This window comes from Barbus barbus, assembly GCF_936440315.1.
Source record: "Barbus barbus genome assembly, chromosome: 3".
Taxonomy (NCBI): Eukaryota; Metazoa; Chordata; class Actinopteri; order Cypriniformes; family Cyprinidae; genus Barbus; species Barbus barbus.
In genome coordinates this window covers 18,069,773-18,097,391 of record NC_136731.1, presented here as the reverse complement: position 1 = coordinate 18,097,391, position 27,619 = coordinate 18,069,773, and the positions used below count along the sequence as shown (strand labels likewise).

The 27,619-nt window shown below is 39.9% G+C and overlaps 1 protein-coding gene across 2 annotated transcripts; it reads right to left on the bottom strand.

Moving 5' to 3' along the window:
* Positions 1–400: 400 nt before the first annotated feature.
* xpnpep3 (X-prolyl aminopeptidase 3, mitochondrial) lies at positions 401–27,619 on the bottom strand. Of its 2 annotated transcripts, XM_079379992.1 has the most exons (10): positions 27,346–27,619; positions 26,614–26,736; positions 25,220–25,633; positions 24,957–25,141; positions 24,699–24,761; positions 19,884–19,997; positions 8,031–8,116; positions 7,746–7,929; positions 2,480–2,600; positions 401–1,210 (listed from the first exon to the last, which is right to left on the bottom strand). In XM_079379992.1, the coding sequence occupies exons 1-10, from the start codon at positions 27,413–27,415 to the stop codon at positions 1,038–1,040; spliced, it is 1,533 nt and encodes a 510-aa protein (XP_079236118.1). In that variant the 5' UTR covers positions 27,416–27,619; the 3' UTR covers positions 401–1,037. The 2 variants fall into 2 exon arrangements, with proteins under 2 accessions (XP_079236118.1, XP_079236119.1); XM_079379993.1 differs by lacking the exon at positions 19,884–19,997 and having other exon boundaries at positions 27,346–27,605.

The window sequence follows — 27,619 nt, the reverse complement described above, 5'->3', positions numbered from 1 at the left end:
CCCAACACACAAAACAAATTCTGATGAGTTTTTCGATTTCCATTTCCAACCTTACTGATGTTTTTAGTGAACTATTTTAGTGTCTATAAGCATTGTGAATACACTATACAATTGTAGTTTTAGACTTCATTCAACATAAATGTCATCACTTTTAACTTATTTGTGTAACTTTTCTTTTTACTTCTAATAGTAAATCACTGTGACTTAAAACCAAGCAATTTAGTTTGTTAGTATAACTTATTTGCTGCATCATATAATTTGTGTTATGGAGTCGTTCAAAGTTTCAAATGTACTTAGAATATGTACTGAATGAAAAATTCTCATTTTTGTAAAAAATCTGTTCAGTGACTAATTATGTGGCTTAGAAATGCATTGTGCTTACAAACTGCAGCAACAAAATCAAGAATTAGACGTTTATTTTGGCAACAGTAAAAAACACCATGTATGACAGTAAAAGCCTCGGCAGACAAATCGAACCTCTCACAGTACAAAAGATCAATTGTCTCTCAAACAACCTGTTCACCATGCTAAATCATAGTAACCTGTTTGTTTCTCCATCTGAACTCATTTGAAGTAAACCCTCAAACGAAAAGGTAAAAAAGCTGTCACTGGGATGGTAACCTTTCAAAAACTACAAATATGCATGCTTTATATACTAATATGTACCTTTAAGGTACTTCTATGCACCCTTTAAGGGGTAAATAGGGTACAAATAAGTACCTTTAGAAAGGGTACCGCCCCAGTGATAGCTTTTATACCTTTTTTCTGAGAGTGTAGTTGTGCAGGTCAAATACAAAACACGACCCAACACAACCATTTAGCTAGCGTAGGAGTGAACTGGCTATCAGTGAGACATTGTACGCTGTCCAGACACGTCCAGCTCTTAATCCTTCAGATTTAATACTTAACTGGTGCAAGTTCTGTGAGATCCAAACCTCCTGAGTTCTCTATTACAGAAAACTCTGCCAGTGGAGGTGTTAAAAGATGGGAGAAACAGACTCATTCTAGCAGGGTTTGCTATGTTCTACTCTTTCCTTTCAGTCCTCTCCATGTGCGCAAGCACTCTCCACCTCAGCAATGGTTTTTGGGGTGTTTGCAGACAAGATGAGGGGTCCCCCCTGTTCTCGGATCACCACATCGTCCTCGATTCGCACCCCAAGACCCCGGAATGGCTCTGGACATGAGCTGTCGTCCTCGCTGATGTATAATCCTGGGTGAAGGGAGCAAGAGATGAGAGTTTAGAGCTTCTGTTTTTTGCAGTACAGCTCAAATGCTAAGTTGAATGTTACTTTGACCAATATGCCAAAGTCCAGCTGTCTCTACAGTGCATTCAAGATATATATCTGCGGTTTATCAGTATTATTACTCTTATTTTTCTAACATGGTGCTGTATGAATGTCCTCAACAAGTGCAGTTTTCAAAACATCTCTTTTGGGATGCAAAGTGCCAAACATTGCTCTGATTGTAATCAACAAGTCTGTGTCTACACCTCAAGTGCCCAGTCAAGCGTGTTGCAACATGCATTCAGATGACTTATGTCTTCTTCCAATTTTAGTCCAGCCACTGTATTTTGTATTTATTCTGACTGAGTGAATTAAAATATTTATTTAAAAATATCTTAAATGATTACAATGAATTTTATGTGCTATAAACACTGCAGTAATATGCAACATTATTATTACTCTTTAAGATAATCTGTATTATTTTTGTATTTTTATATGCTATTATAGTAGCTATTAATACACTGAAATTGGCTTTTATTTTTGTATTGTCAGTTTTCAATTTAATGTATATTTTAGTAATTTTGTTATGCATTTTATGTTTATGTATTATATTTGTTTTTATAGAGCTAGTCCAGTCACTGTATTTCATCCGTCTGACTAAATTAGTATTATTTTAGTTAAAAATATCATGTTAATTGATTACCATGAATTTTATGTTATATAAACTACAATAATATGCATTATTATTATGGATAATCAGTGTTATTTTAGTACTTATTATACACAATTATAGCATTTATTAATACTTTGAATTAGCATTTATTTTTGTATTTTCAGTTTAAACTTTGTAGTAATTTTACGTTCTGCTGTCCTTTATATATAGTTATAGTACTGTATGTTAAGTACTTCATCTTATCTAGCAATACAATATTTGTTTTATTTATTTTATTTTAATTAACAAAAATGTTTTTTTTTTATACAATAACAGCACAGGAGAAAGAAAATGGCTTTCTATTTTATTTGTTTATTTTTTTAAATTTGCTTCTTAAAAAGCATAATTTTCAAAAGCCATAACAAGAAAACACTGTTACCTCGAACTTGTTCTTAAGAAATCATTTTAATGTTCATATTTGCAACTCGAGAAACTTTTCTTATTATTAGCACAGCTGAAAATGATTGTTCTGCTCAATGAACTGTGGAAATTACAATACAGTTGCTGGCGTATCGAATACAATTGCAATAAAAGTGATCTCTACCTGGCTCTATTGTGATCACCATGCCAGGTTGCAACGTTTGTGAACGGGACAGCTCAGGGGTGTCATGAACATCCATGCCTAGGTAGTGACCCACGTGATGGGGGCAAAACTGCCGAGCAGCCTGGAAGGAAAAAAGAAAGAGACGGGCAGACATCCCTTAAGAAAAACAACTGTAATGCGATTATAATGCATTTTACAGCATGTTAAACAACTGCAAAGCTGCATGTGACAAACTCTGAATGTGAAAACAGAGTTAAACTGAAATAAGTGCACCCCTACATCCCCATGGCCACAACAGGCTTAACATGTCGGTTTGTTGGCCTCATAAACTCGCTGCACTAAGTGAAATGGTGCTTTTATGGCAGTGTGGTGCTTTACAGACGCTATAAGTGGGTCAGATCTTTGCCATTTAACTTGGGCAGAAAGACTTAAAGTCATTTCCTGACCACAGAGCTTTAGGGAACTTCAATTAAATAAATAAAAAATGTCTCGAATTCTTGGTGTTTCAGCAACTGTGAACCAGAATCTCAGCTTGGTGTGAGAAGCCAGTGATACATTTTACAGTATATTTGTGTATTTTCTTGGAGAATTGCAATCGATTACAAAACATGCAAGAATCAGTTGCATTTGGCATCACTGATGTAAAAGCTGGAACAATGCAATGAGCGTCTGTTTATATACACAGGAATAAGAAAAATAGTAGACAGAGATATTAAATAAATAAAAAGCCTAAACAATCTTTTCTTACACAAAATGATCATATATATTTTTTTAAATCTATTGTTGAAGGTGGCAAATTCGTTAGACACGTGCTGCTAATGTGTGTTCCTGTGGTGCTTTAAAAATTAATTTAAAGATGCAGTGATCATCTTGGATGTTTTAGCATGTTACTATAATACTTTTAAAACACCAAGTTTTATCAATTAAACACAACTAATAATAAGGAATATCGTTCAAAATTTGAGGTTGGTAAGATAAGGTTACTGAAAGTCTCTTATGTTCACCAAGGCTGCATTTATTTGATCAAAAGTACAGTAAAAAAAAAATCGTAATATTGTGAAATATTATTAATTTTTTTATATATATATTAAAGGGGTCATCGGATGCCCATTTTCCACAGATTGATATGATTCTTTAGGGTCTTAATGAAAAGTCTATAACATACTTTGGTTAAATTTCTCAATGGTAGTGTCAAAAACACTTTCATTACACTGTCAAAATCTGCTCTGTTTTCATCAAGCCGTTTTTTAGTCCATGTTGCTTTAAATGCTAATAAGCTCTGCTGACCCCGCCCCTCTCTTCCGTGGGGTGACGAGCTGTAATGTTTACTTTAGCCGCGAAATTGACTAACCAGTACATTATTAGGAAAGGCGATCTGCAAAGATTCATAAACCATTATACTCGCTTCTTCTGTAGATGAAGCTGAATCGTGAATGATTCGCGTGAACATAGACGCATTCAGGCAGATCGGGGATCGGCGCATTCACTTCAAAGCGAAAGTAACGTTAATCCTCTGCGTCTTCAGCGGCTCAGATGTCAGGAGTAAATGATGACTGCTTTATTCATTATAGTATCCAACGACAAAACGCCTCAATCGAGTAATCGGAGACATTCTTGTCTTCCCCTGTACCGGAGTCGACACAATGGCGGACTGATGACAGCTCACCGAGGGCGGGTTTAAGTTAAGATGGCCTTGTCAATCAACTATCGTGGGAGGGGCCTGTACAGAACTGTCATTCCGGGTGTTTCTCACTCATACTGGAAAGTGAAGCTGCGGGCTCTTTGATCGCCCCCTGGTGGCTGGCTGCAGTACAGGTCATAAACCCCGCCTTCTCCATGTAAACAAACGGGACTTGAGTCATAACAAAAAAATTAATTACACTTCCAATACAATTTTCCAAAATATGATTTTGGTCATTTAAGGTAGTTGTTATCACACTGATATATGTTCAATTGTTCGTTTTTGTGGTAAGTATGATTTTAGCTAGTAATTTGATGCTATAAAAACGGGGCCTGTCGTTATGGTTGATTGGGTCTGTGGGAGTTTGGGCGGGAGTTTGGTTCCGCGGCTCCGCGTCACGACTCTACTGCGCAGACTCTGGCTCCAAACGAATCTCTACTGCGCAGACTTGGGCTCCAAATGACGTCATTTACTCACAATGGCAGCAGCCATACTGAGATGTATTCGCTTCACTTTTCTATAATGGAAGGAAGCGTAGACACGTCGTCCATCTTTTTTTACAGTCATTCTGACAGGAATCTGGTCAAACAGCCTGGTTTGAGAAAGGGGATTTTAAAATAGGGATTTTAAAAAAATACTGCGTGGACTTTTATCGTTATAGGATCGATGTGTAAACACACTTCCAACATATATTTATGTTCAAACAACTTGAAAAGTGAATTTTATTCCCGAGTGATCCAAAGCTGAATTATCAGCATCATTGCTCCAGTCTTCAGAGTCACATGATCCTACAGAAATCATTCTAATATGCTGATTATTTGCTGCTCAAGAAACGTTTATTATTAATTATTATTATCAATGTTAAAAACACTTGTGCTGCTTAATATTTTTCTGGAAACAAAGACACATTTTTCCATCTTTTTTAACATTTTAAATGTCACTTTTGATCAATTAAATGCTCCTTGATAAATAAAAGTATTAATTTAAAAAAAATTGTGAAAAAAGCAAAGGGGGGATGCTTTTGAAAACTTTTTTCTCTCTCCATAGGTGGAAGTAATAGCCTATATAACCTAATGTTAGTGTAATCTGCTAATTAAGGGAAGTCATGGCCTAATGGTTAGAGAGTCGGACTCGTAATCCAAAGGTTGCGGGTTCGAGTCTCAGGCCGGCAGGGATTGTAGGTGGGGGGAGTGAATGTCCAGCGCTCTCTCCACCCTCAATACCACGACTGAGGTGCCCTTGAGCAAGGCACCGAACCCCCAACTGCTCCCCGGGCGCCGCAGCATAAATGGCTGCCCACTGCTCCGGGTGTATGTTCACGGTGTGTGTGTGTTCACTGCTGTGTGTGTGCACGATGGATGGGTTAAATGCAGAGCACGAATTCCGAGTATGGGTCACCATACTTGGCAGTATGTCACTTCACTTCACTTCACACTAATAACGCACATCATAAACCCATCTTTTTAGGCAAGTAATATGGGTAATATGGATTATGAAATGTCTTTAATACGATGGAAACTGTATTTAACGTGATCACAATCTATTAAAAACATTGTAAGTTAGACCTATTAATTGTAATGATTTCATTTCCACGGTTATTCAAGCAACGAATAAATTGTAGGCCTATAGAGAAAGTGAGCAAAGAACACCGTATCAACAGAGCTTTTTGAAACTCCGAATCAGTTAAACCATTTAGTTGCAATATGATTCACTGTTTCGAAGATTCAGAATGAGACTTCAAAGCACGTATTGCAAATTATTTGATTCAGAACAGGACTTCAATGCGTGTATCGTGAATGATTTGATTTCGGGACCTTGGAGCGAGATCGCGGGATGTTTTTATCCCCACCGGGGATGAAAATAATTCAGCAGAGGCAGGGATGCATAAACCAGAGGGGGGGAAATCCTCCCCATCCCCCCCGAAAATCGCACCCTGTATGTGTATATATGTGTGTGTGTGTGTGTGTGTGCATTAGGGGTGGGCGATATGGGAAAAATATCATATCACGATTTTTTTTAGAAATATCACGATTCACGGTTTTATCACGATTCTTTGTCATGTTGGTTTTACTATTTTGGTTTTACAAGTTGTCTGAGCATTACAGCCAAACTAGAAAGACAAAGCCTTTCAAGGTAACAAAAAACAAAAATAAAGACATGGTAGATATTTAGGCTAAAGTGGGCGAAGATAAAAATCTGTGTCATTATTTTATCTTTCTTATTAAAAATTAAGAACAAAGATACACGTTACAAATACACATAATATACAAATAAAACAAACAGTGCTTTATTTTCAGGTACAATAGGTGTATTTAGCAGAGCATTCAATGAAATTGAATGAACAAATATAAAAATAAAACACTAGATAGACTGATTCCTAAAGCAACTGTATTAAAGTTTTTCAGTCAAGAATAGTGAGTGATTTTTCTCTTTGCGTTTTGTTGTTTTGTCAACGTTAAACGAATAGTTCCCCCACAAATTAATATTCTGTCATCTGTCTGTCAATTCTGTCATAATGTTTTATTTTTATACCATCATTTACTCAAAAGTTGTTTTAAACCTGAATGAGTTTCTTTCTTCTGCTGAACATAAATGCTATTTTGAAGAAGGTGGAAAACCAAACAGTTGATGGTCCTCAGTGACTTCCATAGGATTTTTCTTTCTATCAAAGTCAATGTGGACCAGAAACTGTTTGGTTACCCTCATTCTTCAAAATATCATCTTTTGGGTTCAGCACAATAAATTAATAGAGGTTTGGGACAACATGTGAGTGAGTAAATAATGACAGAAATTAAATTTTAGGGTGAACTATCCCTTTAAATGACAGTCGACAGCATGTTTAGTGTCCTGTCCCTTTAAGAGCTGCACGCATCTAATATACAGGCACGCATCCGTTTCTCTCTTAACTATTCACTTTTATTTTAGAGATAACCAACTGAGTCTGTATGTAAACCTTGTGTGTTTTGACAGTATTAGCGCAAAAAATAAATTAGTTAAGTAATCAGGCGCTGTTAGACAGGCTTTTTAGTGCGCGTGCTTCAGGTGTATGCGCTCAGAAAAAGCGCACGTCAGACCAGCGCACGAATGAAACGTTTAACCAGCAAGGCTTGTATGCAAATAATGTACTTTTGCGATCGTGAATAAGTGCAGTGTCCTGTCAGAGTAACTCTACTGCTGTATGTCGTGTTGTACAGTATATAGAGACGGAGGCACCAGAACTGTATTTGACATAATGTGTGCTGTAGCACGATACTACCATATTTCTTCAAAAGCAGATCGTGGAGACATTTTTATCGTCCACGATCAAAAATCGTCATATCGCACACCCCGAGTGTGCATGTATGTATATGTGTATATATATTATATATATATATATATATATATATATATATATATATATATATATATATATATATATATGTATATGTGTGTGTGTGTGTGTGTATATATACACATACATAAATACATATACACACACACATACATACAGGTATTTTGATATTTAATTTGAGCAAACAACATCAAAAATATTTTAACATTTTTGAGTGTTAACATTTTTTTGATCAAATTATGAAATTAGAGTACCTTCAGTGTGTCTGTATCACTGGTGTTTTGTGGGACGATACCGAGTTCTTTGAGCTGCCGGGCCAACAGTGTGAGCATGGTGGAGTATATGTAGTCAAGACTGACACCAGGATTGCACTGAGACAGACAGGCCAACTGCACCTCCAGCACGGCCTCATACAGCTCTCTCTGAGCAGGACTGAACCTAGAGACGGCACACGGGGTTGATTGATCACTTACTAATAGCACAAAATTAAAACTACATTACGCCTGAGACAATAAGAGTTCTGTTGAAAACAGACTGACCTTCCATTCACCGGCCAAGTGCGTGTGATGTCGCTGACATAACCGAAATATTCACAGCCCCCATCCAACAAGACCATTTCTCCATCCTGAGAAAAAAAAATTCAATATATTAATATTATTACTTTTGTCTGTCACCCAGTCCTATAACTTTGTGTATGCTTGTAAAAACTAAACATGAACACAATAGTGATGCACCAAAATAAAATTTTTACCGAAACAGTATAACGGAAATTAAAGTTTTTATTTAGCTTGAACTGAAAACACTGAATTTAACATTTTATTTAATAATCAATTAATCAATCGATTTTATTTAATAAATCAACTCTCAAATAAAAACTGGGGCACACAAGTCAATTTTTATGAAAACATTTTAATAACAGAATTATGTTTCTACTCTAATTTTGTTGTCAAAATATAAACATTTAAACGGTGGCTTTAATTAAAAAAAAAGAAACTTTAAAAAAATGGAGACAAAAGCTTAGGAAAAAATAATAAATATAGCTGCAAGCAGCGATTGCGGGCCCAAGCTATCAGTGCAAACGCCACCCCGGTGGCATCAGGAAAACTGTGCCCTGTGGACTCATGCGTTTACAGTAACCCTCTGGCAGTCTGGTTTTAAGGGATACAGCAATAATAGCTAATAGCTAATAATTGTAAATTAGAAAGTTGTCCGGCTTGATGAGAACAATATATGTACCAAGTTTGGTGACTATAGCTAAAACTAAGTCCCCAAGTTTTATCAAAAGGTGGCGCTATAGAGTGCCTCTTCCACGCCTTTTTATGAGCTTATGAGTGTCTATCTATCATTAATACTGATATGTGTGTTAAGTTTCATTAAATTCTAAGCATGTTATCTGCCTCAAAATCACCGGAAAAGAATATTAAAGTTTGACATGTCATGGCAACAAGCATTCATGGCATTTACTATATCGAGGACCCCTTCTCATTGGTCATGTTTTGAAATTATTCTGATGAAGTTTGAAGCAAAACATGTATAACATAAACATGCAATTTCAAAGTCTCTGCGGCGTCCTAATGACCACAGATTCCAACGTGTCTGCCAATTTTCAAGAGTTTTTGAGCACGTTAAGGCCCCCAAAAAGCCCAGGATAGTCGAAAAAAATGTTTAAATAATAATCCTTAGAAAAACAAGAGGGTCCTGCAACTTAGTGGCTTGGGCCCTAAATATGTAAAGTGCATATATTTAGCAAAAAGAAAAAAAAAACTAACCTAACTAATTCTGTGGCATACTCGATTCTGATTGGTCAGTCACCACATTCCAAAGTATGTTATTCCCCAATAACAACCATTAAAAATGTATCCGGTTAGTGTCGTAGCCTCAGTTCTCTGAGAGCGGGCTCGAGACATTGCGAAGATCGCGGTGGGACTTCTCCCCATTTCCGAAATCCTGAAGTCTTATTGGATAACACCAGGCCAACTGGCCAACTGACCGTTCGCAAAGAGCTTGATTGACAGGCGATCTGACCAATCAGGATGCGGATATTATGTGCCGCTGCTGCTATCTGTCATCTTGCCCAACAGCTACGGCCTGTCTCCATAGAAGTAAGATGTTCAAGATAGTACCACTCACGGCAGCCATGGTGCTTCGCTATCCAGTTGTTTTAGTGTTTTTTTTTGTTTCTCGAACACGATCAGTTTTCCAGAGAAGAACTGCTGAACATTTGGCAGAACACACCACAAAATCTCCTACCAGTTTTCGATTATTCGGATGTTTTGCTGGACATAGTAGTCGGCAGGGCGGCGGCACTGTTCAGATGCTTCAGGATACACAGACGGGGAAGCGAGCCAGAAGCTCAGACAGCACGGATTTAGAACGTCGTTACCTAGCATCCATATGAAGAATCTCCGCTCTCTACCCAACAAAACGGACAAACTCCTTCTGCTCTCCCGGACAAATAAGGACTTTTCAAACTCTGTCGCTCTGTGTTTCACTGAAACCTGGCTGAACGACGCCATTCCAGACAACTGCCGGGCTTTCAGCTGATCAGAGCAGATTGCGACGCAGAATCAATGGGGAAATCGCGTTGCAACGGGACAAGCTTCTACATCAATAAGAGGTGATGTACAGATGTAAACGTATTAAAGAAGATGTGCTGTTCATATCTAGAAGCTCTCTTCATTAACTGTAGGCCTTTCTACTCGCTGCGGGAGTTCCACTCATTCATTCTCGTGAGTGTTTACATTCCTCCACAAGCGCGCGCGAGCCTGGCTTTAGAGAAACTCGCTGATCTGATCACAGACACAGAACAACAACACCCAGACTCTGATTTAATCATTCTTGGGGACTTTAATCAAGCAAATCTCTCAAATGAACTGCCAAAATACAGACAGCATGTTACATGTCCCACCAGAGAAAGAAGTATATTAGATCACTGTTACACCACAATAAATAATGCATATCACTCTGTTCCACAGGTAGCTTTGGGGCTCTCTGATCACTGCCTGGTTCATCTTATACCAACCTACAGGCAAAAACTTAAATCCGCTAAACCTGTGGTACAGACTAAAGAGATGGACCAACGAGACAGAGCGGGTTTTACAAGCCTGTCTCGATCTAACTGATTGGAGTGTTTTTGAAGCTGCTGCCACCAATCTGGACGAGGATATATGCATCCCCACCAGGACTTCTGTAGCATTCAACAATGATAAGCCATGGTTTACAGCAAAACTCAGACACCTTCGTCAGACCAAAGTGGACGCCTACAGAAATGGGGACAGAGTCTTGTACAATCAGGCTAGGAACATACTGAATAACGAGATTAGTGTGGCTAAAAGGACCTACGCTAAAAAGCTAGAAGATCAGTTCAATTCCTATGACTCCGCTTCAGTGTGGAAAGGCCTGAAAGCCATCACCAAGTACAGGACACCATCACCCAGCACTGAGGTGAATCAACAACTTTCTGAAGACCTGAATGAGTTTTACTGTAGATTTGAAACCCCCCACACCTGTCCTGACCATCTCTCTAGACAACAGTTAACACCTCCAGCAACCCCCCTCTCCCCCACTCCTGTACTTCAGATCATTGAAGAAGATGTGCGCCAGGTCTTCAGAAGGAAGGCACCAGAACCAGACGGTGTGACACCAGCCTGCTTGAAAACCTGTGCTGACCAGCTGGCCCCCATGTTCACACAGTTCTTCACTAGATCTCTGGAGTTGTGTGAAGTCCCTACCTGCTTCAAGTCAAGTCAAGTCACTATTATTTGTATAGCGCTTTTAACAATCCAAATTGTGTCAAAGCAGCTTTACATCAGCTTGATATAAAGCAGGCTGGCTTTATAAATGCCACCAAATTCATTGGGAAGTGCTTCATATTGCATCAGGACAATGACCCAAAACACCCTGCCAGTTCAGTCAAGGAATTTATAAGGGCAAAGAAATGGAAAGTCTTAGATTGCCCAAGTCAATCTCCAGATTTAAATCTGATTGAACATGAATTTCACCAGCTGGAGAGGAGAGTAAAGGCAGAAACTCCCCAAAACAAGCAACAATTGGAATTGGCCGCATTAAAGGCTGGGAAAAGTATTTCAAAGGATGAGACCAAGAGTCTGGTGATGTCTATGGGTCACAGACTTACTGCTGTAATTGAATTGTGCGCAAGGGATATGCAACTAAATAATAGCTTTTAATCTTTTATATCTGCCTTAAGGTCAACTGTCCCAATACTTATGCTCACATCAATGAGTGGGATGAACTCTAAAAGTGCTGTTCTTTTTATTTGGTAAAACATGTATGTGTTGAAACGGCTAATAATAAAATGTGACATTCTGTAGTTTTGTCTCATATTCATCTTTTAATAATATTTGCAAATGTCTTGACTCCACAGCCAACAGAGCAATTTTGTCTTTACCATTCCAATACTTATGGAGGGCACTGTATATTCATCCAAAGTGATGAAATGGGCTCAGAAAATCACTCCGGATCCCTCACATCCAAGTCATCCCCTTTTTGAACTTTTGCCATCTGGCCGGCGCTACAGAGCCCCAAGGCACAGCCAGGCAATCCAACTTATGAACAGTTAAATGCCCCCCCCCCCCCCCCGCTATTATTCAATAACAATGCTATAACCTTATATTTATTTCCCATCCTAGTACATCCCTGCAGCTCCTTCTATTCTATCATCTATAGCACAACTGTATATACAATCATTTGTTTCAATTTTTTTTTGTTTTTCTTTTTTTTGTCTATTGATATTTACATGTGTATTTTTTTATTCTCATCTTATTTTTATTGTCTGTGTGTCATTTTTGTCTCTGTGAACTGGAAGCTTATGACAATAAAACAAATTCCTTGTATGCGCAAGCATACTTGGCAATAAAAGCTTTTTCTTCTTCAAATACGTTAAAACAGAGTAAAAAAGATCGACTGAACTGAAACTTTTTCAATGTAACTAAATATAAATATGTGCGGAGGGGTAAGCTGTGCTGTTGTTGGCTGCCACGGTAATGGCAATAAGCTAAGGTATTCCTTTAAAGGGGTGGTTGATTGCGATTTCACTTTTTTAACGTTAATGTGTAATGTTGCTGTTTGAGCATAAACAATATCTGCAAAGTTATGACGCTGAAAGTTCAATGCAAACGGAGATAGTGTCTTTTAAAATTCTGGCAGTTTAATGCCTACAAAAATGACTGGTAAGGGACTACAACGAGTTAGTTCCTGGGTCCGATACATCACAGACCCAGATAAACCCCGCCCCCAGGAACATGCAGCAAAGGGGGCGAGGACATGCTGTGCTGCTTTAGAGAAGAGGAAGAAAAAACTAGGGGTGTATGTAAAAATCTATTCATATATGAATCGTGATTCTGTCTTCTAACGATTCTAATGAATTCACAACTTTCAAAATCGCCCTGTCATTGGCAACGTCATTGTTTACAATACAACTGGAGCACATGCTGCTGAGCTGAGGGTTGGGACGTTCAGACACGCAGTAGAGGCGGTTTAGCGAATCACAACACACTGGACCAGCTAACTAATCAGAGCCCTTTACGTATTTCTGAGGGAGAGGCTTCATAAAACCAGGAAATAATCGGGTGTTTAGTGGAAAAGGGACAGAGAGGTGTGGAATAAAGGTAAATTATGTGAAAAATAATGTGTTTTTAAAAAAAAATAAGCATGAACACGTTTGACTATACCCCATAAACACAATCAAGCCTAAAAAAAAAAAAAAAAAAAAAAAAAGTCAACCACCCCTTTAAAGTACTTGTTTTGCGTATCAGAAAATCTGTCATGTCCTGCGCTGTATGCATGGCTTGCAGCGGTTGAGTTAAATACTGAGTGTTAAATAATAAAATGTTAAAACGTGTGCTCTTATCATTCTGTGGACAAAATCCTGTGAACTTCGCCCTGAATGGGAGCTTTATATGCATGTGAGCTCATTTGTTTTCAATGCAGGTTAACCACGACGCTTCATGTCATCTTCCCACTCACCAAACTATGACAGGTCCTTTACTGCAAAAAGACGGTCACTGCGACACTCTAAAGCAGAGGTCCCCAACCACCGGGTCGCGACCCACTACCGGGCCATGGAAAGTTCTGGGGAAAATGTGTATAGATATGACGCTCTGTTATTTATTGTGCGTAAATGATTTTTCTAATTATTCTGTATTTTCGTTGTATGCGATTGATATCGAGTAGCAATTTGACGATTTCATGTTAAATTAGTAAATAAAAGATTGCTCTGATCTGTCATGGCTAGGGCTTTAAACGGGTCGCAGTTGATCAGTGATATATGGACCAGGTCCAGACCCCACCGTTCGGCGTGTGATTCGCAGATTAATTTGCCAATTTACACGTTCAAGCTATTTAAAACCACAAGAAGAATATCTGAGAGACCCGGGTTCAAATCCACTGTGAGACACCAATGTGTCCCTGAGCAAGACACTTAACCCCCTAGTTGCTCCAGAGGCGTGCGACCTCTGACATATATAGCAATTGTAAGTCGCTTTGGATAAAAGCGTCAGCTAAATGAATAAATATAAATATAAATAAATAAATATAAATATAAGAAGAAGAAACGAAACAGAACTCAATTCGTTACTTGCACACACCCAAAGAGCGCACAAGCATAGAGACGTGTTTCAGACAGCGCTGCATATCGATTTGATTCCTCTTTCATGTATCCCTGCGTTTAAGATACATATGCATGGGGGGTTGCAGTTACGTCGCAATACTGGTAATATTTCTGTTTTAAACCATGAAGGCGAGCCAATGGATATCACAAAAGCAACGTGCAAACTTTGCGCAATCGTTATGCCGGTGAACGATTTAACTTCAGTCATACAGAAAGTGAAAGTAAATTACAAAATTTAAAAGCTGAGGGTCCTGAAACTTTGTTTCATATCAGACGTAACCTGCTCTCTCTTCTCTGTTGGTGTGTTGTCAGTTTCCTCTTTGCTCTGCAATTTATTTTCACTGTGTGAGAACATGATGTGTAGTGTGAGAGCTTGTCGGTCATGGCAACAGTAACTAAGGGTGGGCAGGTTTTGCGAACTGTCAGTTGAAACTCTTCTATGCAAATTGGATGCAAATACTGACAGGCTTGGCAGGCAGTGTAAATGCGCCGAAAGCGGCAGTTACGTCATAGTCGGAGACTGAACGCTGCACTACTTATTGAGCAGCGGGCACGGCGATCTTTGCAATGTCTCGTTCCTGCTCTGAGGGAACCAAGGTTACAATAGTAACTGGAGATTTTCCCTAATCGAGCATTCTCTCTACATTGCGAAGATCGCAGTGGGAATTATATAAAATCCACACCAAGCATGGGGTAGAACAACAGATATTCCCAACCAATAGTGACGCCCTCTAGGAAAGCTCGTAGCTGATAGGCACAGCCAGACCAATGAGCATCTTTTGCTTAGGTATCCTGAATTTGCAAATCTAGCCAGGATGAACGAAGCAACTGCACTGAACACAGGGCAGACAAGGAAAGTAATCAGCATGTGAAATGCACATAGATCTGTAGTGTCAACAGCTTTACACAGTAACAACTGGTTCAAAGCACCTATAAAAATTTACAAAGGCCGGCACAGTGTCAACAGCTAATGTGGTAACAACAGTGCCTTATTTGCAAACATAGCAATGAAATAGTATAATAAGTGTGGTTAGTGACTCACCGAAAGCACCGAAAGACGCCAAGGACAGCACATCCATCTTGTAAAACCTGGCGAACATATTCTGTGAAGACCAGCCAGCAGCAAAGCATCTATCCCGAACAGATGAGCCTTTAAACCAGGCCCATGGGGAAGCATTATATCGTGTCTTATGGACTCTGATGTTGAGAGAGCATTCCTGTCCCCAGCTCGCATAAGCGGACACGATAGCGCCCACTATCCAGTGAGAAAGCCTCTGTTCTTCATCACAGCACCATTTCATAAACACTCCCCATTTAAGCGTGTACAAATGCCTGGTAGAGGGTGCACAAGACTCTGTGATCACGTCAAATGGGGAGGCAGGGGGCTTGGACCGTCAGGGATCCCTGATATAGCCACACATGCAGGCTCCACAGCTCCAGGTTGGCTGCCAAATTGAGCCATCCGCTTGAGACAGCAGGTCATTCCTGAGGGGGATCTACTAAAGGGGAGCCACCAGAATCTCCCCGAGGTCCAGAAACCAAGGTTAATTATCCGAAACAAGCTGGGATGCAGCCTCCACTTTCCGTGAGGTATTCCATTCCTCGAAAGCATGTCTGCTCTGCGGTTTAGGAGACCAGGGATTTGCGCCACTCTGATGGAGAGTAAATGACGATCCACCCACAACAGAGTCTTGCAGCCTGATCGAAAAGGGCTCTGGAGTGCACGCCGGCCTGGCGATCAATGTACGAAACCACAGACATGTTGTCGGTGCGAATCAGCACCTCACTGATCCACTAGAGCTAAGGACATCACCTTCAGTTCCAAGCGGTTTATGTGCCACCTGCTCTGAGACTCTGACCACAGTCTTGAAGTCAGTATGCCCTTCTGGGTCGAGTCATATTCTCAGAGATCTGACACAGCCTGTTTGTGACCTTGATGCACACACACCCCATGGTCCATTCTCTCCACGAGACCCAAGATTTCAGCCACAGGTTGCATGTCCAGAAGGCCTAAGTGGCAAATTGACGCCAAAGCCAAAAGCCCCAGGAGCCTCTGGAATTCCCTCAAAGGAACAGACCAGCCCGGTCTGAACTGGTGCAGAGCTGCAGAGATGATATCTACGTGCTCCAAAGAGGCAAGCTCGCATCTCGAAACACACACCCAGATACGTTATAGATTGACTCAGGGTGAACATGCTTTTTTGCATATTCACACGCAGTCCTAGGTATTCCAGATGGTGAAGCAACTTGTCCATATGACTGATAAACACAACTCTTAAATGGTCTTAAAATCAGCCAATCGTCCAGATAATTCAGAATGTGCATACCACTCACTCTGAGAGGGGAAAGCACTGCATCTATGCACTTCAAGAATATGCATGGGGCTAAAGCCAGTATCGGAAGGATTCCTCCATCTCTCTTGGACACCACAAAATAGCGGCTGTAAAACCCGCTCTGCAGCTCACTCTGAGGGACACGTGCTATTGCTCCTTTTGCGAGAAGACTGAGAACTTCCTGTCTCATAACCGGAGCAATTTGAGGCAATGTCAGTGAAGGAACTGAAGTGGGGTGTTCTGTGTCTAAACTGGAGAGAATACCCAATGTTGTATTACATGCAACAGTCAATGCAAAACGCCTGGAATAGCTCTCCAAATGTCCTGTAACTGACATAGAAGCTTTATGCGCAGGCTGGTGCCCCAGCAAGGCTAAATGCGCTAGTGGGGAAACGGCTTGTGGAGGGAAAGTTGGCTGATTCTCAGCCTAGTTTCAAACCGGTTCTTTGTTTTTCGACACCCAAAGCACCAGCTCCGAACCAGGAAAAGCGGTTCGTAAGTAGCACCACAACATTGCTGGGCTAGAAGAAAGAACCGCTTGCGTCAGGGGCTGGGGGCGGGGTTACCGTGACCAACAAGATGAACAGAAACTTGGACCGCCATATTTGAAATAGCAGCTAAACGCTAACACGTTTGATTCGCCGTGTTTCGCAAAGCCATGAACATCAATAGCAACGCAACGTCCCCCATTGCTGATAGTTTGTTTAGGCTCGTTCGGGATAGTTCGGCTCTGTGCGGACCGTTTGGTGCGAGGAATATCGGGGTGCTGCGGGAGCGACTGGAAAGCAGATGGCTCTTTATGCTTTTGGATCGCTCTCACGGTGCTTTAGTGTGTTGTGTGCCGATCGATCGATCTGCGTGGCGCTGATGCTTTGTACAGATGCCTGTTGTGCCGCGCTAGTGATCCGAAACATGAAACGTATTCAGTGACGTAAGACCTGGCTCTGTATTGGCTCTCTAGCTTGTGGAAAAGCAACCGGTTCTTAAAGGGCTCGCCAGTCGAACCAACTAAGAACCGGCTATAGCACTGGCTCTGAACTAGCATCTGGAACTGCTTTGGTGGAAAAGAGGTATGAGAGGTCATAACAGGTACAGACTGCAGCTCTTTTTGAGAGGATTTTTTTGGGTTTACTGCATGAATGTAAAACAGAACATTGCATTTGTCACCTATATGAACAAAGAGGACATAATGCAGAACACAACGCTTGGGAGCCGGGCCTCCCAGCTACTGCTTACGGCGAACATCCGGCTCCGGGCGGTGCACCATGGAGGATGCAGCAGGCTGTTAAGACGCAGAACGAGGCACAGGCGAGGAGCGTGATCTAGGAGGCTGCTGGAACACGCCGTGGCATCAGATGACTCATAGCTTTTGTGTTTTTGAGCCTCAGTAAAACGCTTGACCACTGACTCCACAGAGGGAGAAATTGACGGGTTTAGGAGCATTTAGGAGTGCTTTGCAGTCGGAGTCCTTCAGGTCAGCAAGGGTTAACCATAGGTGCCTGTGAAGAACCATGTGAAGACTATGGATCAGCCAATGGTCTGGGTCAAGTCCATCGCTGCACGCATGTCTCTCATGGCTTCCACAATAACGCTGGCTCAGTCCATGGATTAGAGAAGCTTTGCTTGAAAGACCTGCAGCATTGCCATCACGTGTAGCACGAATGTTGCCTCACCAGCAGAAGTGAAGTTTTTTTCAGCCAAGTGGGTAGGTAGTCTGCAGGTCTTAAACGGCAGATTAAGATCTGCTTCCATCATGGCCAAAGAAGGGCACAAGTGTGCGGTGATGGTCTCCTTGATGGGGGGCATGCGCACATACCCATGGGCTTCTGCCCTGTCCACGTGCGAGAAGAGAGCATGGAGCATGGATACGTGCTGATTGGTGCGCAGACCTCACCATGTGCTCATGCAAGTCAGGGAAGAATGGCATCTTCTTGCTCGATGCAGCTTGGCGCTAGCAAGGAAATGCTCTGCTCCCTCTGAAGCCTCCCAGCTCAGCTTCACCTTGGCAAGGACCCTGGTGAGCTCACCATGGAGGTCCACAGGGCCCTCTGTGTCAGGGTGATCCGGCTTTGACTCCACCAAGTCCTTCTCAGAAGCGGAAATGGACAGGGAGTCCTCTTCCCCTTGGATGTAGAAGGAGATGAAATCTGTGACGGCCTGAGGTGGGTGAAAGCAGTCATCTGCAAACAGGACTAGGAAACTGGGCACTGGTGTGGGGGAGGGGAGGGTTGGTTCGGTTCGGTTTGGGTCTGGGTCTGGGAGGGCCCACTGGCAACTTGCAAGTGGCAATGGGCATCTTCCCCGTCAAGCTGTGACTGTACCATATCTCTTAATGTCCGTCTAGTTTGAACTTGCCACTTGCTAGCAACTGCTTTCTTCACATAAGATTTGCGTTAAAATATTTCAAATATATCGGATGTTATCACAAAACAAAGCCTTACATGATGTCTCAACCATAATTTTACGAAGCTATGAGAACACTTTTTGTATGGAAAGAAAACAAAAATAATGACTTTATTCAACAATTTGTCTCCTCCACATCGCGTTACGGTGATGGGGAGGAGACGTGGAGGAGACGAATTGTTGAATAAAGTCGTTATTTTTGTTTTCTTTCCATACAAAAAAGTATTCCCTAAGTGTAAGTAAAATTTTAGGTAACACTATTTCGATAGTCCACTTTAGACATTCTACTAACAGTAAGTAACATTGCAACTACGTCAACTAGCAGTCGTTAGAGTATTAGTAGACTCTCTGCTTAATAACTTCTAACACTTTATTTTGATGGGTCCACAACATACAACATACTGAGTATTAGAAACTTTGCAAGTATATGTCAACTTATTCTACTAACCCTAAACCTACCCTACTGAGAGTTAGTTGACATGTAGTTACAAAGTTACTTATAGTTAGTAGAATGTCTAAAGTGGACTATCGAAATAAAGTGTAACCAAATTTGAATTCTAATTTAATTTGTTTAAAGAAAGAGCAATGTTCAATAAACCACCGTTTAATTTATAAAAAAGGAATTTTGTTTATGTTTTTATGTCTGCTGTACCAAAATAATACTGAAGTGTGACGTCAAAACCGAAGTACCTACCAAATCGTCATGTTACTGTTTCACCCCTATGAGGCATGATTCATTTCAGCTAGCTGTTTTTTCAACATTCTTTCTGATGTTCCTTCATGTTTATTTAATGTTTTAACTAGTAGTAAAGAGAAAGAGAAGAGAAAGTTGCATTGAGGCGACTAGAGCCTAAAATTCAGGTACAAATTATTGGGTGCCAACATTTTGGTGCATAACTAGCACACAAAGTTTATATATAAATGCTGTTTATAAACAGGAAAGAGAGATGTCATATGAATCTTTTCTAGACTCCCCCCTCTTAGAAAAAAAGCCCCAGTAGTGATCACGAGTGTGTTTGGTACTTTACCTTCACTATTTGATTGTTATTGATGTAATGAAGTGTGTTTGCTCGGTTTCCACCGGCAACCACAGGCGGATATGCCAGGAAGTTTGCGCCATGAGCACGGCATTCAAAATCAAACTGTACGGAAGAATAAAAAGGGAAACAGGGGAGAAAAGAAAGAAACAGAAGAGAAAGCAGGCACAGATGTTATTCAGTACGTGGGCTGGACACTACAATGTGGCTCTCCAAGAGCCTGCTGACGTCACTTTGTTTCTGTGGTACATTTTCAGTTTTCAGAGGGTCCATTACCTCTGCATCACCCAACAGCCAAACAATGACAACTTTATAGTAATTCTACCCCAAAATTTCAGAGCAACAAAAAAACTTCTGAAATGCTTAAAAATAACTGGCACCTTCTGCTACAAAAAATACATACAGCTGTTTCTTCAACTGTGGGCAACTGGGGTTTGTGGGTTTCAAAAGAATAAACACTCTTAAGATTTCTGAAGGATCATGTGACACTGAAGACTGGAATAATGATGGAGAACATTCAGCTCTGCATCACAGCAATAAATTACATCTTAAATTTTATTAAAATACTGTATCAAATAAATGCCTTCTTGAGCGTAAGAGACTTATTTTAAAAATATTGAAAAAAATCGTACCAACCTCAAACTTTTAAAATCTAAAATCTGATTATTATTTCACTCTGTGTAAATCATCAATTTTTATGAAGGATTTTATTATTTCATGATTAAAATCTCCATCTGAGATGCTATTCATAAAGCCAGAAGAGTTATTGCATTATGCTGGAAGAATATAGATGCTCCATCCTTGAAAATGTAGAAAAAGGAGATATTGAACTGTATCGGACTGGAGAGACTAACTTATAAAGCTAAGGGCAAGTGGAAAGACTTTGATCAGCCATGGGAACCATAAATGAACATCATGTAAAATAAAAATTTACAACCCGAATTCTGGAAATGTTGGCACGTTTTTTAAATTGGAATAAAATTAAAAATAAAAGACTTTAAAAATCACATGAACCAATATTTTATTCACAATAAAACATAAATGTTTAAACAGAGAAATTTTACACTTTTATCCACTAAATGAGCTCATTTTAAATTTGATGCCTGCTACAGGTCTCAAAAAAGTTGGCACGGGGCAACAAAGGGCTGGAAAAGCAAGACATTTCGAAAAGATTCAGCTGGGAGAACATCTAGCAACTACTTAAATTAACTGACATCAGGTCTGTAACATGATTAGCTATAAAAGGAATATCTTAGAGAGGCAGAATCTCTCAGAAGTAAAGATGGGCAGAGGCTCTCCAATCTGTGAAAGAGTGCTAAAAAAGATTGTGGAAAACTTTAAAAACAACGTTCCTCAACATCAAATTGCAAAGGCTTTGCAAATCTCATCATCTACAGTGCATAACATCTTCAAAAGATTCAGAGAAACTGGAGAAATCTCTGTGCGTAAGGGACAAGGCCAAAGACCTTTGTTGTATGCCCGTGGTCTTCGGGCCCTCAGATGACACTACATCACTCATCGGCATGATTTTGTCATTGACATTACTAAATGGGCTCAGGAATACTTCCAGAAACCACTGTCGGTAAATACATTCCGCCGTGCCATTTGCAGATGCCAACTAAAGCTCTTATCATACAAAAAGGAAGCCATATGTGAGCATGGTCCAGAAGCGCCATCGTGTCCTGTGGGCCGTGGCTCATTTAAAATAAACTGTTTCAAAGTGGAAAAGTGTTCTATGGTCAGACGAGTCCAAATTTGACATTCTTGTTGGAAATCACGGATGCCGTGTCCTCCGGGCTAAAGAGGAGGGAGACCTTCCAGCATGTCATCAGCGTTCAGTTCAAAAGCCAGCATCTCTGATGGTATGGGGGTGCATAAGTGCATACAGTATGGGCAGCTTGCATGTTTTTGAAGGCACTATGAATTAGGGGTCGACCGATATGTGTTTTTCAGGGCCGATGCCGATACCGATTATTACAGACCAAGTAGCCCGATAACCGATATATTGAACCGATATATATGTCTGGTGTAAAAATTAAAATGAATGTCAAAATTAAGAATAAGAAGGGCTCTGACAAAAACCGCCTTCCCTAGTGTTGGTTGCACTTCTTACTCTTGTCTTCCCCCATGCATCCATCTACAACAGAGGTCTTCAACTCTGCTCCTGGGGACCCATTCTCCTGGAAAGTTTATTTCCAACTGGCTTCAGCACACCTGCCTGCAATTTTCAAGCAGTCTTGAGGAGCTTGATTGGCTGCTTCAGGTGTGTTTGATTAGGGTTGTAGCTAAAATCTTCAGGATAGTGGGTCCCCAGGAACAGGGTTGAAGACCTCTGATCTACAATAAGGGTAATATATAAAGAGAGAGTTAAAAGTGGGGCCACTGCATGCTTCATGATTAAGCCTATGAATACTAAATACTACAGCTAAACAGCTTGGGGAAATGTAAGTATTTGGCTTCAATAATTTACATGTTAGAAATGTGTGTGTAATAGCATAACCTCTCATAATTCTTCATTATTTTCGGTTGACTAAATCATAACCTACAAGAGGTGACTATTCAATTCATCATCTAATGCACATCAGTTGATTAATTTAAAAAGCGCAATGTATATAATAAGTGTAAATAATTTAATCGTCTTCATAGCTCCATTGTAGAAGTTGTGAAGAAGACCGCAACTATTTTAATGAAACTATAACACTAATAGCCTGTTATAGGCTCACTTGGTTCAATAGCCTATTGAAATGTCCCAATTTCCGTCATCATAATCTTGGCCTATGTGACAGTATCTTAATCTTGGCCTATGTGACAGTATCTTAGTCTTGGCCTATGTGACAGTAATTTCCATTAGTTTTCATTTACAGAGCAGTGCAAATGAAGGCATAAAACATTCATTTAATTTATCTTTTAATCAAATGAGTTAAACTCAAATTTGGCAAACAAATGGGGTTACTATTAAAATTAAAACATGTAAGAAATAGCGTATTGTGTGATTGTTCTTTTAAACAAAAGTTGCAATAATTGTAGTAGTATTAGTAAATAAACCGAACTTTTATTTTGACGGGTTGCCATGAGGACCTCTTAAGTTTCTGTAGCCTATTTATGATATGACGATCGTTTTACTCAAACGAAACAGTCAAATGCTCATGAAGTAACTCTCAGAGCAGTTCTGGGGATGATGTTCATGTATTTATGTCCTCATTTAGTGACATGGCAGATGCGGAATACACCGCGAGCGTCGCGCACTTCTGTGTGTGTGTGTGTCAAAACCGCGCGTCTGTGCCATTCACATATACAGAGACACGCCGAACATGCAGAATTCATATTTAAATAGTCTTTTTGCAGCTTAATGTTTACAGATAGTCCATATTGTGAGTCGATTTAAGTGTACTGACCTACTTTTGATTAATTCATCCAAACTTTGACTAATTCCGTGACTCCGCGTTATACAGTAAATTCCATATGACTGGATTCCGCGATTCCCCCATCTCGGAAACCATAAATAGATAATATTGAGGTTTTTACAACTTCAGTGTAGTGGATTGTAATTTATTGCAACTTGTGCAAGGTCAGCTGCTGCCTTTGAGAGATAACTGATGCGTGAAGCAGCACCAGTTAGCAAGCGCTTTCGGTGTGAGAGCGCCTTTAGTCTTCCAGGTTGATTGGTCGGACTCCTGACTCTCAACAAATCAGATGCGCGGTGGGCGGAGACTGCTCTAGGCCACAGAGTGGTGAGTTCCGACAGGCTGCATCAGAGCCAAATAGCGCGTTTCAAAATTAAATAATTTTATCGGCACTTCGGTTTTGAAAATGACCGATGCCGATTATCATAAAAATGCTTAATATCGGTGCCAATAATCGGCCAGGCCGATAATCGGTCGACCCCTACTATGAATGCTGAAAGGTAAGGTTTTTCTAAGGTTTTAGAGCAACATACACTCCCATCCAGATGATGTGTATTTCAGCAGGACAATGCAAAACCACATACTGCAGCTATTACAACAGCATGGCTTCACAGTAGAAGAGTCCGGGTGCTGAACTGGCCTGCCTGCAGTCCAGATCTTTCACCTATAGAGAACATTTGGTGCATCATTAAACGAACAATACGCTAAAAACGACCACAAACTCTTCAGCAGCTAGAAACCAATATCAGGCAAGAATGGGACCAAATTCCAACAGCAAAACTCCAGAAACTTATAACCTCGATGCCCAGACATCTTCAAACTGTTTTGAAGAGGAGATTCTACACCATGGTAAACAGGCCCCATACCAACTATTTTGAAACGTGTAGCAGGCATCAAATTTGAAATGAAAAAACATCCCAACATTTCCAGAATACCGGTTGTAGACTTTACTTGACACTGTAAACACAGTCTGTGACCAATTTATCCATTATTTATTTTTATTTAGATTATAATTTATTCTGTTTTATTGTCCTTTATTACATGTAAGTGTAAATTGGATGTGTGTATTGCAGGGTTATGTATTTGTTCTGGTGTTCTATAGGCTATATTGTTACTATTGTATATGCCTAGTTGACGTGGGATTATAAAAAATAAAAGATCCATAAACCTAAATGATTGAAGCCTATTAAAAAAACTCTTAATGTGATCATTTTAAAGTGACCTTCATTTATAGAACAGAGCATTTTTTATTTATTTAAAAAAATGTTCATTAAAAATCAACCCCTAGAAAATGTACAAAGTTGAAGAAACATAATATAATATATAACAGGGTACAGGTTGCAAAACACTAAATCTTTTGTTTAAATTGACTGTTTAAGCGTGTTTGACTCCCTCTGCTTACCTTTGCATAGAGAACTGCCTCATCAATGTCTCCTCTTGACATGGCCATCGTCTTCTTAAATGCCTGAAGATAAACGCATGACTTAACATATTGCATGTTTGACCTTCATAAGTCCCTCATAACTGAAAAGATCAATTCACTCAGACTTTACATGAACATCTTACTTTCCTTGACCTAACGAAGGGACCCAAGATCACCCAGACCTTCCTTTAAAGTAATTTCCCACAACGTTCGGTACTGTTATTAGAGATTCATTACCTGGGCAGTGATCCGTCCTGCTGCCTTCATCAGAGCGACCTCTGCTGGGCTCTTAATGGCTCTGAGGGAATGAGTGAGGGGTCGGAGAGACTTCGGTAGCTGTCCTCCTTCCAATAGGGGGCGCACATGAGTCTGGTGTAACTGTGGATGGCTAGGCTGGGAGCTGTCGTACCATATAGTTCCTCCTAAGAGAAAAAGAAAAAAGTAAGATACTGATGCACATGTAGACCTTGAAAGCATGTAAATGTATGTTCGTTTTATACCTTTCAAGCTTTTTAGCACTACACCCAGCTCCTCTGTGCTGTGAACTCGCTCTAGACCCGTTAAAGCAGCTGCCCCGTCTTTCCCTGAGCGAGGGCCGTCCCAAAGCTCTCGCGCCGGGTCTCGCCGTGGGACGAATAACACGGCCTGGTCCGGCTTACCCGATCCATACATCACCAGTGCGCTATCCGGCTCCATAATTCCTGTCAGGTACAGGAAGTCTTGGTTCTGGTGGAACGGGTAAGGGATGTCATTGGTCATGTAGCGAATGGGATGCGATAGGACGATGACAATGTGGGAGGAGTTTGAAGAGGCTCCGGAACCTGTTAGTCGTTCCTCCTGCATCTTGATCAGAGACGCCAAGCGCTGCCGGCGAAACTCAAACTCTGTCTGGGTGAGACCTGGCGTCACCTCACCTATGAGACGAAGACATTTCCAAGGTTATTCAACAACCCAGAGCATGCCATTTTACTTTCTATAATGTGATGTACACCTACCATGTTTTTTATTTATTCTTTTTGCAAAATACATTAAATTGCTTAAAAATGACAGTAAAGACATTTATAATGTTTCAAACGATTTCTATTTTGATAAATGATGGTCTTTTGAACTTTATATTAAGCTAATTATTCTTAAAAAATGTGTCATGGTTTCCATAAACCATGTAGCACTAAGCAGCACACCTGTTTTCAACATTGATAAGAAATGTTTCTTGAGCATCAAATAAGCATATTAGATGATTTCTGAAGGATCATGTGACACTGAAGACTGGACTAATGATGCTGAAAATTCAGCTTTGATCACAGGAATAAATTACATTAAAATAGAAAACAGTTATTTTAAATTGTAATAATATTTCACTGTTTTTACTGCATTTTGATCAAATAAATACAGCCTTGGTGAACATAACACATTTTTACAGACAAAACATTTAAATAGTAGAACATTTCAAAATGAAACAAAATAATTAACAACAACAAAAAAATGAATATGGGAATTGTATTTGATTCATTGGGAATTAATTGGATTGTAAAAAGTAGGCGTTCCATTATCATTATATCACTGGCTGTTAATGTGTTAATTAAATGAAAGATTTGTAAAGGCTTTATTATCTACAACAGTATTATCTAAAACAAGGCCTAAATAGCTATTTTACTCTATAAACCAATAGCCTGCATGGCCTAAGTGACAACAGTCAAAACTTAAAATTGTTTCAGAAGTGAAGCAAGCTGTTACATTTTAGTCAAAGATTACAAACATTTTTCATCTTTGTAAAAATGTGTACAACCAGTTGTTCAGAATAAGACCAAGAACATACATTGAGAGACTCATAAAGGACAGTTCTGATTTTATGTCAACTTCAAATGAAAACAACTGAAAAGGAGCGTTCTCTCACCATATCTGATGAGGTGAGGGTGTGTGTACGGGCTTGGCTGACCCAGGTATCTCTGAGGAACTTTCTTGGTTTTCCATCCTCCTGTTTTCACAGACACATTCCTGCAGTGACACCATACAGACCCTGTAAAACAAAACAAAGCTACAGTAAACTGTATTTGTAAACCATTTTACTTCCTTATTTTAATGTACACTACTGTTCAAAGGTTTAGGGTCATTTATTTGATCAGAAATACAGTAAATCTTGAGAAACATCAATTGTGAAATAACTGTTTTCTATTCTAATATATTTGAAAATGTAATTAATGTTAGTTAATTGTTAACTGGTGCAAGTTAATGTTATATTATATATTGTATCATAAGACAATAAAAGGTATCAATTGTAATTTTACATCGACCTTGAAACACATGTTAAAAACCACTTGACTGTAACAGCTAATCCATGATCTTTTGTTGGGGTGCAAAAGAGAGATAAGTTGTTGCATACATGATGAGGTCAGGGTGGTGACTAGCAATTTCCAATGCAATTTATTCTTCAGTGCTTAATCATAAAGATCATATTAATGCCTAATATCATTAATATTCTGCACAATCCTAGAACAATGCTTGTCTTTACAAACATCAGCAGCAGCAAGGTTCCTGCCATGTGCCCAGTACTCAGCTATGAGTTAAATTAATACATTGTATTGAATGACAGAGCTGCAAATTAGTAAGTATAAGTGTAATACATTACCTGGGCTCCAGCGAGAGCGAGTAACGCACTGGACGGCGGCTCTCAGTTTACTGCTGCTGGAATGCAACATTGTCTCAAGTACGCGAGATTTCTGATCAGCTGCACTGATCCGCCAACTTTCAACATGAGGTAGAATAAGTTCGCACAACAGCGTGCATTAGAAATACATAAACCGAGATGATTTCGGATTGTTAACCTAAAGGTAACAAACCGAAGGAACACCGAACGCACATGTAACTCATACAACTGTAAGCATGATCGCTTGGAAGGTGAC

Bases quoted from the DNA above. Each gene is read 5' to 3' on its own strand.
- xpnpep3 (XM_079379992.1), bottom strand. From the start codon at position 27,415: ATGTTGCATTCCAGCAGCAGTAAACTGAGAGCCGCCGTCCAGTGCGTT. The intron at 26,737-27,345 runs GTAATGTATTAC...TTTGTTTTACAG, and splicing joins TCGCTCTCGCTGGAGCCCAG to GGTCTGTATGGTGTCACTGC. The intron at 19,998-24,698 runs GTAAGCAGAGGG...TCTTCCGTACAG, and splicing joins AGGCAGTTCTCTATGCAAAG to TTTGATTTTGAATGCCGTGC.